General features: G+C 31.0%; 1 protein-coding gene across 11 annotated transcripts in view; it reads right to left on the bottom strand.

The window, feature by feature from the left end:
* VPS13B (vacuolar protein sorting 13 homolog B) overlaps positions 1-16030 on the bottom strand; it is a 1326809-nt gene that overhangs the window by 612254 nt on the left and 698525 nt on the right. For all 11 annotated transcript variants that reach the window (XM_074200569.1, XM_074200570.1, XM_074200573.1 and 8 more), the window contains one exon: positions 1056-1165. In XM_074200569.1, coding sequence (XP_074056670.1) covers positions 1056-1165 — 110 coding nt within the window. The remainder of the gene's footprint in view (positions 1-1055; positions 1166-16030) is intronic.

Here is a 16030-nt window from a genome sequence, read left to right as displayed (position 1 = left end):
TTCTGCTGAAATTAAACCTATTGACATCCCTGCCTGTGCCATTTAGCAGATGTCTATTGAAAAAATTTGCAACTTTTATGAATCTACATTTCCTAATCTTCAAAGTAATAATATTTGCATTATCTATCTCATAAGGTAGAGATGTAGAGAAATCATTATGCTTCTAATATACAAATCAAATTGAGAAAGGGGAAGGAGCAGAGAAAGAAGTGGGAGAAAGAAGGGAAAGAGAGAGGCAAAAGATGAGGAGAAAGGCAAAGAAAAGGGAAGAGAAGGGGAGATGAAAACTTTGAGCTTATCTAAGATCAATTAAACGAACTAGAAATATAAGATTTAAAGGGAATATGAAAGTTGTTTTCAAATATTAAAGGGATATCATATGGCCGAACTAAGAACAATGGATAGAAGTCACAAAAATACAAATTTAGGTTTAGTATTAAGAAAATTTTTCTATAGCTGGAAATTCTCATTTTGGTTTTAATCCTCATTTGGTATTAAAGCTGATCATTTTTTTTAATGTCACCTCTGACAGCTTTGACAAATGATAAACTTTGACATGGTTTCTAATGTTATATTGCTTTTCATATGGATCTGGTTTGACTGTTGATTAGAATGTAAACTCTTTGAGGATAGGAGTTAGGCATCATAATATTCTTTTTGCTCCCTTTACTTATTAGTACAATTCTTTTAATACTTAGGAGACATATAATAAAAATACATGAATAAAGAAGAAAAATTATCAAGAAGGAAAAGGGAAAAGCAGTAATCTATTGCCACCAGAAATAATCTACCAACTTCCCAGGCAAACAAGCAAATCACTTGATTTTTGCTCTTGAGAAATGTCCTTTTCCTCATTTATCAAATCAAGAGATCTCTTTCTCTTTATTGTAAATAAATGATCTACAATTTTAATTAAATAAAGGGGGGGAAAGTTCTTTCTGAAAACAAAATTTTTTTGCTCCAATTCATTAGAAAATTTTAAAAAATTAGAGAAAATTAAGGTTGGATGGCTATTTATTTCTTCTATTAAAGAAATAATTTAAAAAATATTTTACCTGCTGACTATGTCTACAACTTCGTTTCTGTGGCTGGTAGATAAGCCATGTATATAAAACTGGGTCAATACTGGCTGCAATTCCCTGGACATTGGCAAGAAGCACAGCACCTAAAATATGCAAAAAAAAAAAAAAAAACCAAACATATTATACTTCATCCAGGCAATCTATAAACATTTATTATGGGCTTCTTCTATACCAGACACTGTGCTAAGAGTATACATTCTTCAGAAAGAAAACCTTTTAACAATTTTTAAGTATACATATAAATTGACCTATAGATTCGAATACTAGTCATATTTGCCAAGGAGGCTCAATAAATATCAAATTATGATAGCAAGAAATGGAAACAAAGAAGAAACCCATTTACTGGAAAAATGTACCACTAAATTGTGGTACACTCATATAATGGAATACTATTGAGCAATAAGAACCCATGAAAGTGATGAATACAGAGAAGCTTAAGACATTCAAACTGTTGCAAAATAAAGTGAAAAGCAAGTTAGATGATATACACAATAAATCCATAATCTGAATGGAAATAATGAAAATATCAAACACTTGAAATAATATGACAAAAATGTAAAAAACAAGGCTGACCTCCAAAAATAAATGAGAAAACACTTTCTCCTATTACTTTCAAAAGGTTTGGGAGATATCCACAGGTGTGAAACATTATCAGTTCTTGTTTGTGTACTCATTTGTTTTACTGACTTCTTTTTTCTCTTTTCTCTATTAAAAATTATTTGTTAAAAAGTTGATATAGAAACAATATCATTAAAATATTAAAAATAAATGGATATCTTATGGCTTGTTTTTTCAATAAGTGCAGGGTAAGGGGTAGAAGGACAAAAATATGGAATGGAAATTGAATTTTTATAAAATATGTTAAAGAAAAACATAACTCATCAAATCAGGTAAAAATTTATTGACATTAACAAAATTTTTTATGTGTTTGTGTCACTGCTTTTGACAAAGAATTATTCAATCAAGAATATATTAATTAAAAGTACTTTTGTGATCATCTGACTCAATTACTTCATTTAAGTGATTTAATCACATTATAAAATTGGTTGGGAAACAACAATTCTTCATTTTTTGCTTTTACCTGAATTCATGAAAACTATAAATAAGACAAAGTTATATATTTGTCTTTAGTTACAGTGTTACAGCTTGGCAGAATCATGGGTAGTAACAAATCTAATGATGTTTCATAAATATATTGTGTTTTTGTTTATCTTGCTAGGTAATATACAAGATGAACAATTAAGAGGCAAAATGCAAAAATGAATTCAATTTATAATGATTTGCAAATAAATAATAGTAAATAAAAATTCAAATAAAAGCATCCTTCATGAGTGTTTATATGGTTTAGCTTCATACATTTAATAAATAATTAGAGATAGGTACACTAATACACCGTTGGATGGAGTTATGAATAGGTCGAACCATTCTGCAAAGTGATATGACATTATACTAGCAAAAAGACTTAAGTAATTAATAATAATAATAAATAATTATGATGATGATGACAATGATAATTTCTATTTTGTATAATTAGGGAACTTAAGAAATATTAATACTATTGTACATTTAGCCTACATTAAAACACCAAGAAAAGGAAAGGGGTGGTAATGATTATTATCTTCATATCAATTAACAACAAGGAAATTAAGCAAAAAAAAGTCTTAGATTTTTAGATTTCAAAATGAAGTACTTGATTTCCACAAGTATTTTGATGAAACCAATTTTAACTGGTGAGCATCCCCCAACATCTGAGATACTTTTAGAATACAAACATTTCTTACAGTCAATGAGAGGTTATGTATATATGAAACATTATAGATACAAAAATATTTTCCAATGCATATTATTAGGTTTAGGTGATTAAAAACTTTCTGTACTTCTTTAGTGAATCTAGAATAAAAAGGAAACTTCTTAGTCTGATATTCCATGATATGTTTCCAATCTACATTTCTAGCCTTCTTTCAAAAAAAAATTTGCTTCATCTTTCAGAAACTCTGCATTCAAGTCAAACTAGACTGCTACTTGCTCCAGAAATTGGATAGTCCATCAATTGTTCCACACATTCTCTAATCTTCTCCACCAGTCAAGATCTCATATTCTTTCAAAATCTTAAAAACTGAACTCCATGAAGCATTCCCTCTTCCTTTTCTAACTACCCAATACATACTTTTCTTTAAGTATGTTAAATTTCCTATAAAAGGTAAATTCACTTAGACCAAAGACTGCTTTGTTTTTGGCATTTTATGATATGCTATAGAAATGTTTAATGAATTAAACTGCTTTCCTAGTTTACATTTTTTGCTTTTCTTTTCAAGTAAGATGAACTGAGAGAGGAGTCAGAATGGACTAAAACTCGAAAGTTTCCTCAATAATTGAGGATTTAAATAGTGAAGGCAACTAGATAGCATGATGAATTATTTGGGTAATTATATTCTTAAATATTAAGACGAAGAGAAATAATACCCCCAAATGTGTAATAAACAATGACTCGAAGAGATTATTTTAACTTGCTTGTTATCTTTTAATGCAGAATGTTTTATAAGAATTGAAAGTATAAAAGTCACCTAATTAAATGCAGTATTTTAAATAGTAAATTAAATGAAGCTTTTTCAATTTTTGAAAATTTAATACAATTACTAACACGTCAAATCCCACAAATTACTCAATATTTTAATAAGTTACTTTCAGTATGTCAAATAATGAATCAAGAAATATACTATGACAAGTCATCTCAAATCCTGGTCTGTTTATTCTATAAGCCAAAATGCACATGAGAAAATATTGTATAAAGACCAAATTTTATATAATGGTTTTAAATATCAGGAATAAATACTAAAATAATCTCTAATTTTAAAAGAGGTAGTTACAAAAAAGACAAAAGAAGTATGATGGATGCAGAATCAGAATATTAATAACTAATTCTTTAAACAAAATATGAAAAGAGGGAAATACAAACAGAAAATTCTAAGTCTGTACTCTGAGCAATTATCATGCATTACTAAAAAGTTGTAGATGGGATAAGAACTTTGAAACTCACAAAGTTGAAGCCCAAAGAAAAAAAATGACTTCTTTTTTAAATGACTAAATTTAAGATGAGATTCAAACACAAGTCCTCTCATTTCATGGAACCATGGTCATTCTTAAAAAGAGGAATATACTAATGAGGAAAAATTAATATAATCTGCTGAATTAACTATGAGAGGTCTCTGGGGTGGCAAGCAGAATAATTAATTACATGAAGCTATATTACTTGCATGACCAGTGGGGAAGAAGTTGAATGGGAAAGCATAAAGGAGTGAAGTAAAGAAAAAGCTTTTCCATAGTTTTGATCTGTCTACGGAAATCCACACTGGCCTTCTTTTCTTCATTTTCTCCTTCCCACTATATGGGGAATTGTATACCCAGGGAAATAGCATCTAAAGGACCAAGTGAGAGATCTTTGATCAAGTAAGTCACTGAGGGCGGAGAAGTAGAAAGAGAGGAAACTTCTGGAAGGACTGAGAGGAATACTTTTTTGCATGTGTTTTGATACCTGAGATTTTATAACATCAAAATTTTATAAGTTTTACAATTCAGAAAATGTCTCCGACACTGAGTTTTTAAGGAAGTAGTAGGTTGCCCTTAGTTATAAAGTTTGTCTCAGTCATTCACCACTTATGCCATGTTACTTTTCAATAACAAAAATAGCAAAACCAACATTGATGGCAACAACTAATATCTCATTTGAGGCAATTATAACAACTTATTATACCTGATATACAAGCAAGGAAACTGAGGGAAGGAGAGGATATTGAAATCAGAAAGCATTATAGCCTACATAACATATATAACCATATTCACCATGAAATAAGTGCAAGAAATGGGAATTTCTACTTGCTATATCAGTTCCTTTTAAAGGAACATGGGTCTGCTTTGAAAACAAACATTCAGAGAAAAGAAAAAAGATTGGAAAGAATTATGATGGGATGAGTGACTGATGACACTATTGAATTGCTTATAAGTGCCCATATAAGACAGCAAATTTAATCAATAAATATAATAAGTGTTTTGATTGCTCTATCAACAGGTCATTCCCCATTTCTTTCCCTCTCTTTTGGTCTCCCTATTCTTTGAGATATAACAGAATTGAAATTAGGTCAATTAATATCCCTGCTATGGCCTCTATACAAGTGAAAGGAAGGATCAATCAGTGGACCAACTTCATTTTGTCTTATTTTAAGAAATTGTCACAGTCATGCCAGTCTTTAACAACTAGTACTCTGATTAGTCAGCAGCCATCAATGTTGAGGCAAGAGCCTCCAAAAGCAAAAAGATTATGACTTTACGGACTGCTCAGGTGATAGTTAACATTGTTTAGAAATATAGTATTTTCTGATTAAGGCAAATTTGTTGCTTTTTTAGACAATACTATTGCATGTTTAATAGATTATGGTGTAATGCAAACAATTTTTAAATGAACCAAAAATTTCTTGGGACTCACTTTATTGTGATATTTATTGTATTGCATTGATCGTCTTTTCAAACTCTCTCACTTAAGAGTTGAGAAAAGAGGCCCAGAAGTTAAATGACTTCCCATGCTCATAAAGGAAGGATGATAGTAATGATGATTGAAGGAAAATAAAATTAACAAGTAATTCAAGCAAAACTGAGAACAAAAACTCTGCCTGTATTTTCTATTTGTAGTCCCCAAGGCATTATACTTTGTTTATAATTAATATAATAATTTCCATTATCATCATTGTTATTATGAAATTGTGATATAATATAACCAAAATTATGGGGAAAGAGAAAACTTAATATAGAAATAAGTAAATCAGAGAACAAAAGTACTTTAAATTTCAGTCACTTTCCAAGGCTTGATAGATTTTTAAATACAATCTTTCACTGATTTTTTTAAAGAAATTTCCAATAAGTAGTCTAACTAGGTAAAATAGGGACTTTGGAGGAAGGCAAAAAGACAGAATTGTAAATAAAATGAGCATATTCTGTAAGAAAATTAACTCTGACAAGTTTTGTTTACTTTTTCATAACTAAGTAGCTTAAGAAAACATTTCACTAACACCTTATATAAGCTATAAAATATATTATGCCAGAAATGATTCCATGACTTATAGGGGGATTCTAAACTCCATGAATGTTAAACAGGTGTTAAGGTAAAACAAGCAATTAATTTCCAAGTATGGTTGAGGGCAATATTGTTTTAAATTTAACTTAAAATTTCCACACTCACAAAAACTTACATGGCACAATCTTTAAAAAAAAAATACACACATAATGTACAAGTGTGCAGGCAATTAACTAGATGTTGGTTTGACTCAGACCAGATATGTTGTAAATCACTAAATGTGGAACTACCTAACTCTGTTTAATTTTAGCCCAAGAGACAACTGAAGGGAAAAAGTGTGCTATGCTTCTCTGCTTTCTGCCAAAATGGCTCCCTTATCCACATTCCACACAGGCTTTACCAATTAGCTCTCCCAGGGCACCACAATCACTTTCAGTTACATCCCAATTCTAAGAACTAGAACTGAAACTGGGGTTACAGACTGAAGTTTCACAGCATAAACATAGAACTTCTTGTCAATTTTATAACATATATGACATACATATATTTATATAACATATATGACATACATTTCCTTGTAAAGTAGCAACATGTCTAAGGGACAAACTATCCTGCATTTTATCTTGGACCATTAGACACACAAGAAAAACAGACATTAATCTAATCATGGTCTAAGTGACTGAAAATTCATTATATTTGTATTAAGCTATACAATTGAAATATTTTAGTCCTTATATGATATAAATATCGAAGGATATATATGTATAATTTTTAAAAGAGTTAAATCAGCAATTCAATTTTGATTAAGATGCCAATATTTCTATACTCTAAGGGAAATAAATAACTAATTTTTATATTATGGAAATTAATAAGATATAATATATTATTAAATGTATTTTAATTATCTTTTTATCTCTAATCAAAATAATTTCTGGAAAACAAAAGATTCTTCCACCATAATATGTTACTGTATCCACTAACAAAGAATTGCAAAGGATTGATTGCACTAAAATTCATTTCTAAATACCAATGTAAGATAATAAAAAAAGATCACAATGAGACAAGACAACATCAATAAAGGGTAGACAAAAACAGAAGACTAGACAAATGCTTCGCTGAAAAATATCAATAGGTTTTAGTGCTGTACAAGTCCAGCAAAATACTTCCCCCCCTCCCCCACCCCCCCCAAAAGAAATGTGATCTTGGGCTGCATCAAAAGAACCTGTGCCCAGAACTAGAGAGGTGACAATTCCTCATGGATTCTGATCTGAACAGGCAATATCTAGAGTCCTATGTTAAGCTCTAAAATATAACAGAAAACTATTAAGTGTCTGGAGAACAACTTAGGACAGTGAAAGAAAGGTCTTGAAATCAGTTATTATTAAACTGGTGGTGAAGAAACTGCAGATGATTAGCCTGGAGTAGAGAAGATTCAAAGGGGCCATAATAGTTGACTGCCAGTCTCTCAAAATGAACTTCCTCACTGACTTAGTTCAAAGAGCAACACATACATTTCTCCCCACATCTACAAATGTACAATGAGGAATGAGGGGAGAAAAATAAAGATGTCAAACACACACACACACACACACACACACATAAATATATCAGTTTTCTGTCTCTTCAAACTTTCCAACATGATAACAATTCAATAATTAAAGTTAGCTAACATCTCTCCCACCATCTCAACTATCATTCTTTTTTCCTCCATGCCAATTCTCTTATCCTTTAAAATTACCTTTTATTTCCTTATCAATGTACTCAAATTCAGTCACCAATAAAATGTAAGCTCTTTGTCATATACAGCCTAAGTATTTTATCAAATAGGTGCTTAATCAAATTTTTATTACATGTAATAATATGAAGACACTAACATATCATGAATTTTTTAAAACAATGTAAATTATAGGCATCAGCTTCACTTTTGTTCACATATCTACTCTGTTATTTCTCCTCCCCATTGTCTTCAAGTGAATTTTAGAAAGCAAATTATATCACTAAATAAACAGTAGCAATTGAATTGAAGATGGTACTTAACTGTTAGGTACATTACTGATAAACCAATCATACTACAAATATTTTTAGTTCTGAGCTGTTTTCTTCATTGCCCATGAAACTAACATTTGATCAGGCTTCTTATGGTTTATATAGCTGAATACAGAATATTCTTAAATGTACTACTGATCTCCCTCTATGGAATATATACATAGTACTGGTTTCAGGCTTGAGAAGAAATTGTTATATAATTTATTTGAAATATTGTGGGCTACTTTAAAAATTTGCTCATTTTAATTCATTGAGCCTAAAAATAGTTATCATGATAAATTTTTATTTTTTACTCAGGCAGTTAAATTATATAACTATCACTGAAAATTACTCAGATGACATTTTTCTATATACTGACAACACTTAAATATTCACCAAATTAAAAAATTCATATTATTCTATTTCTATTAAGAATAGACATACAAGGGGAGGCTAGTTGGTGTAGTGGATAGAGCACCGGCCCTGGAGTCAGGAGTACCTGAGTTCAAATCTGGCCTCAGAACTTAATAATTACCTAGTTGTGTGGCCTTGAGCAAGCCACTTAACCCCATTTGCCTGCAAAAACCTAAGAAAAAAAAAAGAATAGACATACATACCCAAAGTTTAATGAGAAACTATGATTTAAAGCTTTTAGTACATCTTAACTTAATTTTCAAAATTATATTTAAAAAAGAAATGATAACATATACTAATTTCAAATGAACAATCTAAATATAAAAACTTTATTTTTAAAATGTTTTAAAGAGTAAAACCATGTAATATAATTACAAGTATCCTCTTCATAATGCTGAAGAGAAAAAATATTAATATTGTATTCTGCATGTCTGTCAAAAACAATTTTTATTAATTTAACATTATTCTAGCTTAGAGAAATGTACAAATTGACATAACTCTCTGCATCCCCTTTCCAAGACCTACCACCAATAAATTCCCCAAGATATCACTTTATCCTAAGGGGTCATTGTTAAAATACAGTTCTGAGTTAACAAACAAGGACAGACTTAACATTAATTAAGACTGCTCAAATCTTTCCTTGACTACTCTCTTCAAATACAGAAAGGACCTTATCCATAAGATTAATAACTAAAAATCGCATTCTTATAAAGTCGTAACACCATCATTTAAAGAATAAGTTAGCTAGGTTGTGCAGTGGATGGAGACCAACCTTTGGAGTCAGGAGGATCAGAGTTCAAATCTGTCTCAGACATGTGACACTTATTAGCTGTGTGATCTTGAGCAAGTCACTTAATCTGGCTGCCTGGAATCCAGGACCACCTCCAGTCGTCCTGATCCATATTTGATCACTGGATCCAGATGGCTCCAGAGAAGAATGTGAGGTGGGTGACTTAGCATAGCACCCTCTTATTCAAATCCAATTCACCTGAATGTCATGGTACCATGATGTGATGTCCTTCTTCAAAAAAGGACAAAAAACCAATTTAAGAGATGAGATAGACAATTAACTTGTCAAGAGATATTTCTCCATTTATCTTAACTTTGTTCTAGAGCTATCATAAATTTTCCTAAAGAGAACAGTCTGAAAACAGTTTTAGAATAGAACACATATGATTTTATAATATTTTCTGTAGAATTAAGAATGAGGTTTTTACTATGTTTCCTCATCAGCAATAAGCAACTGAAGGGGGAAAAATGTAATACTAATACTGAATGTGAGGCAATGAGTACCATAATTTTTTTTTTAGATTTTCTAAGGCAATGGGGTTAAGTGGCTTGCTCAAGGCCACACGGCTAGGTAATTATTAAGTGTCTGAGGCCGAATTTGAACTCAGGTACTCCTGACTCCAAGGCCAGTACTCTTATCCACTGCGCCACCTAGCTGCCCCCGAGTACCATAATTTTTGTACAAAAACATTCTTCTTTAATTGAAAATGAGAATAATTAGAATGGCATAGTTAAAATTTTAAATGGATCACAGAAAGTCACTAAACCTATTTCATAGGAAATTTATTAGAAAAATGAAATAACGTATATGAATATATACTGAAAACTGTAAAGGGCTTATTTATAATCTATTATTAATTATTATTATTTTTCAAGTAGGTTAAATATCAAAATTCTATCAAATGACAATCAATTTAATAAAAAAAGAGATCAGAAAATTGTAGATCTGAAGCTGGAAGAGGCCTTAGGGATCTCCTACTTCAATTTCTTCATTTGATATGTACCAGAATGGAGATTATGTCAGGGTTAAGTGACTTAATTAACAAAGGTCACAAAAGCAAGCAGCAAAGCTGTGTTCACAAGGCTTCTATAAGGTCAAATCCAGTAATTTTTCAACTAATATTATCCACAATGCAAGAAACATCCTTACCAAGGAAATACATTATTTTCTGATCACTTCTTGCATTTTTAATTACTTGGCCTAATGAATAATTTTTGCATTTTAAAAAATTTTCTATGTATTACTCCACATCGTGTCTTAGATGGTAAGCTCCTTGCAGGTATGATTCATGTGGGGATAATTGTCTCCTTTTATAAAATCTGTAACAAAGCTTAATAAATAGAAGTAAGTGATAATGACCATGAAAATAAATTGGAACAAAAATCTTGATAGTTAACCATCTTATTTCATTGCACTCTGGCCTAATTAGACTTTAATCCATTTTGAGAAAACAGATCTGTCAATGATGATGACAAAAGAAGGAGCTAAGAGAAAAAAATTTTAATAGCAACAATACTTCTTGCACCAAAATAGTATTACACAATCACAAAATCTTTAGAGATAAAAAACGACACAAATCTGAGTAAGTACCAAAAAGGATACCCAAAAAGGAATTCCCACTTCAAAAATATCAAACTCAAAGAAAGAGAAAAATACTAAAATGTAGTAATAAGGATTCTTCTGGGGGTGCTTATTGACTTAGAAAATTATACAGTAGCGTTATCTTTTTCTATTGTATTTTCACTTATTTTGTTAACTATTTCTCCATTACATTTTATTCTGGTTCCAGATATACATGAAAGTTTTGGGCAGTTGGTTTGTTTGATATCTCCATACCATACTATACCCAACAGCAATGAGGTGAAATCCACGACCTCCTTAAGAATCTATTCTACCTTCTAGACAGCTTTAATTAGAAGGTGATTTCCCTGCCCCCAACATAAAAAAAACTAAATTTCTATTTTTGCAACTATATTTAATCGTACCTAGTTCTGCTCCCTGGGGCCAAATGCCTACTTTGAAAAGTTAGTACTGTAAATACTTGAAAACAAGTAACTGCTTCTGCCTATAATCAGATTATATCTGATTAGGACAGAATGCAGTGGGACTCCATCACTCTTATCCCCAGAAGTCACAAATCTTTTGATATAGCCCTAGGCTGCATTCATTATGGCTGCTAGATCATGATGTTGACAAATAATAAGTTTGAAAGCCACTAAAAATTTCACATTATTTTCAGACAAATTGTCTATTCTATTCTAAATGTGAAATCCATCTTTTAAAGTCAAATGCAAGATACTTTACATTTAGGAGCATGTTAACTGTAAAGGTGTTTGAATTTTAACTTTTATTCAGAGGGTTAGCTATCCATCACCTGGAACTTTGATAAGAATGCCATGAGTTTATTAAGTCACTGGGGGAAGAAAAGTTAAAGTAGCAAAAGGACAAGCACATATCAGAGGCATGTATATAACCAAGTATCACCTACCAAGTTGATATTGTTCCATTAATAACTATTCTTTGACAGAACTGAATGAATGTAATTCTACATCCACCTAAATATATTATCATCTAATTCATACTCCTCCATATTTCTGTAAATATAATATATCTTAGCAAATACCAATTTAAAATCTATTTATTAGGAATACCTGCACAAAGAATAGCAATAGAATGCATTAGAAACAACAGTTTTACAAAAAACACAAAGTGGTAAAGATATAGTAACAACAGGAAAAGGATCCATCAGTTGTTGGAATGAAACTAGTAACAGCAAAGTCATGTGGGTAATTTAATATACTATATTAAACCTCAGTAGAACATGTGTCTTTAGTTAAGTTAGTTCTATAACTTAATAGTCTTAGCAAGACATAGCAGCATAAATCCCTCTTCAGAGAAGTCTCTAAGACAAAAGAAAACCATGAATAAATAAGAAATGCTCAATAAATCAATTGAAGTATCCTAAATGTAAGAATATATCAAACACCATTGTTTCCTAATATTATATCAAATGAAGATAGAAAATAACAGAGCAACAAAATATTTTATATAGTTTATTCAAGATAATGGGACTCATATATAGACATATAATGATGAGAATATACTATCAACTTAAAATGTGAAATTTTAACATGTCCATTTAAAAGCTATTAACTTTCAGGATAATTTGTTTCATAAGCCCTTTCCTGGCATCTGATGGAATCCGTTTTTAGTACATGCTATCGTATACTTCGTGAAATTATCACTAGGATGTCCTATAAAATGTTCACCAACAGAACAATTTTCCTCTTTCTCCAGGAACTGAATGCTTGAATTTCTGTCTTTGGAAAGTTAGAGAACCTACAAAAAAAAGTAGGGGCTTAGAAATAAATTTAACAGAAGACATCATGCCTGCCTTCCCTTAGAAATATTCTTTGAACAGACAACTGCTAACTTTCCTTCTTTCTCCTAGTTTAAAACAGACTATAAAATAGACTAAAGATTTCATACAGTTTCTTAGGTGCTCAATTAAAAAAAGAAAAAAAGAAAAAATATTGCCAGAGTTCAAGTTCCAAATCAAGGTTCAAACAAATCAGCAAAAGGAGCTGGTGGTAGAAAACAGTTGAATGATTCCCAAAGAGAAAATAAAGACCTAAATGCAATGAAAAATATAATTATGGTTCTCTAGAAACATATCAAAGGTAAAATGACTGTGAAAGATTCAAAAGTCCTTCCTAATATTTGCACAGCATTAAAAATAATAAGAAGCAACAAATTAGTATTAAGGCAAACAATGCAGCATCTAGTGTTCTGAACCTGTTTCTAACAGGTTGGCAGGACTCAAACATCTGAAGCACATTACTATGTCACATCTGGGAACCATGGCATTGCAGCTAAGATTATGCAGGCAGTTCCACTATCTTTATCTCACACTCCTCCCCCAATCCCCATCCGTAAATTAATTCAACTAATACTTGACATATAAAGTCTGTGCTTGAAAGGGTATTTTCCCCTATTTTTGTGGTCAATATTTCAAAAGATGGGAAAACAGTCTCTAACTTATGGCTCAAAGAATTAAAGATACTATGATTCAAGAAAACAACTTTCAACTGTACTAAATATTATTAAAATATAAATAACCCTCCAAATGTGATATTCTCTATCTACAAACAGTAATTTTTCAAAAGGAAACAACTACATAGGGAAGCTAAATAATAAAGTCAATGGAGTATTAGATCAAAATTCGAATCCAACCTGGGGCATTAAAAAATATGTGAAATGGCAATTTTTTCACATTTGTCAATCTCAGGTAGAACCTATCTCCCCGGGTTGCTTGGAGGATAAAAATACACTTCCAAATAGTGAATTGAAGCTATCGTAACCTTCACTATTATTATCAAAAACCACTGTCATATATTTATGGTTGTAAAATATCTTAAGATTCCTTTATTGCTATGTAAAGCTTAAATTTTTAAATAAAAGAGCTATCCTAAAAAGGTCATGTAATGATTTAAAGAAATTAAGATTAGTCAAAAATATATAAAAACAGTACATTTGGAATGTCCCACATCAAGAGTAAATTTATCTGCCTTTTAATCATTCAATGAATAGTTAAGGAATGTGAAACAAATTACTAATTGAGGACAATCATGAAATTTTATACTTCTAAGAAACAAAATTAAAAGCAAAATTTATTCAAATAAAAATGATCCCTGTTAATTTATCAATTGTAAAAGCAAATAATTCCAAAATACACTTTTTAAATGAAAAAAATATATTTTAAAATTATAATACAAAGATTAGTGTTAAAATATGTATTTCATGGCTTAGTTTATAATTATATGTCAAATAATTCCCCATTATACTACCTAAAATAAGAAATTCAAGTGAAAATATCAGAACCAAAAATGCTGGGTTCTAATAGTACATCTGTCATTAATTCTGAAATCTTGGTAAAAATTTAACTTTTCCATGCTTCAGTTTCCTCATTTATAAAAAGGAGGGAAGTAGGACAGTAAGATGGGGGGGGGGGGTTGTAAAACTCAAATAATACCTTTAATAAAAATAAATTTAAAATACTGTATTTACTGTATATCTAAAATTGCATATTCTTTTTTTTGGGGGGGGGGTGTTACAAGGCAATGGGATTAAGTGACTTCTCCAAGGTCATACAGATAAGTAAGTGTTAAATGTCTGAGTCCAGATTTGAACTCAGGTCCTCCTGACTCTAGGTCTAGTGCTCTATCCACTGCAATACTAGCTATTACCAACAAACACACTTTCAGTAAGTATGTGGCTTAGGTGACAGAGAAACAAAAAGATGACTTAAATTTAGTGTGCACCTGGATTAAAGAAGAAACATTGTTTTATAAGACACATGCTCATTTCAGAATTCAATCCTCAGGAAAAATACATATAATTTTGTGTAGAATACTGGTAACTTATATGGTATTTTAAGATTTGCAAAATTCCTTCAACTATGCTTTATGTATTAGCAATTATAAAAAAGTATTTTAAAATTGATACATGTTTTTTTAAGGGTAGTTAGGAGGCACAATACATAGAATATCAGGTGTGAAGTCAGAAATACTGGAGTTAGACACCTTTTAGCTGTGTCATCTTAGACAAGCTACTTAATCCCCTTTGTTTTGGTTTCCTCATCTGTAAAATGAGCTAGAGAAAGAAATGGCAAATCATTCCAGTATCTTTGAGAAGAAAGTCTCAAATGGGGTCAATAAAGAAACAGACATTAATAACAAATATTTTTATACTTTCAGTGATACAAAGGAAGAATGTTATAAAGGATGTATTATGGAGGCATATGAAAAGAGTTGAAGGACCAAATCGGAGCCTAAAGTAGTGATAGTTTAGATTCAGGCTTCATGTAAGGTAGTTGATGTGTGAGTGAAGGGAATGGAATCAATTTGATAAAGGTAAAATCTGGTACTTGTGAGCAAAAAAAGAAGATTCAGGATGACTTTAGGGGAAAACCAAAAGGGCTAGAAGGATGACAGTGACAGGAGTTTCCCCAGAATAAGAAGCCATGGGCAGGGTAAAGAGGAAATGTGGAGAAGGAGGGGGGGAGAGGAGAATGAGAATAAGTTGAAAAATGCTTGGATTGGGACACCAAAAGTAAAAAAAAAAAAAGTTAGTAGGTACTTGATTATATGGTAATGAGGTTTAGAAGAGAATTAGACAGGATATATCAAAAAACAAAATAGAACTCTTGCTATGAGCTGACTGGCCCTAGTAAATAGATGTATGGAACACAAATCCTCAAAGGTCAAACTATTTTAAATTAAGTTTTCATAGAAAAGTGCTAAATAAATGTGAGGGAATATTCACTGTTGTTTAGCATTTAAATTATTCTGGAATTAATAATGATAGAGGCATAACAAGTTTCTTGTTAAAGGCTTCTCTCTATGATCTATCATGTGATACATTTTGGGGGCACTTTGCTGTTTTGGTGGATATTCATATTTTGCCTCAAGTTCAAGAGAGAGATTAACTGCTTTTCAGAAATAAGGAAGATGATTTCCAGTTAAGAAAGCAGTATAATGGACTCTGACCAAGATGGCAGAAAGAAGCTAGGCACTGTGCTAAGATCTCCTGGCTTTCCCTCAAAACTAATATGAATCATGGCTCTTAAAAAAATTCAGTTGACAAAACCCAGAA

The sequence above is a fragment of the Macrotis lagotis genome, chromosome X (genome assembly GCF_037893015.1).
Source record: "Macrotis lagotis isolate mMagLag1 chromosome X, bilby.v1.9.chrom.fasta, whole genome shotgun sequence".
Classification (NCBI taxonomy): domain Eukaryota; kingdom Metazoa; phylum Chordata; class Mammalia; order Peramelemorphia; family Peramelidae; genus Macrotis; species Macrotis lagotis.
This window is presented reverse-complemented; position numbering and strand designations above follow the sequence as displayed.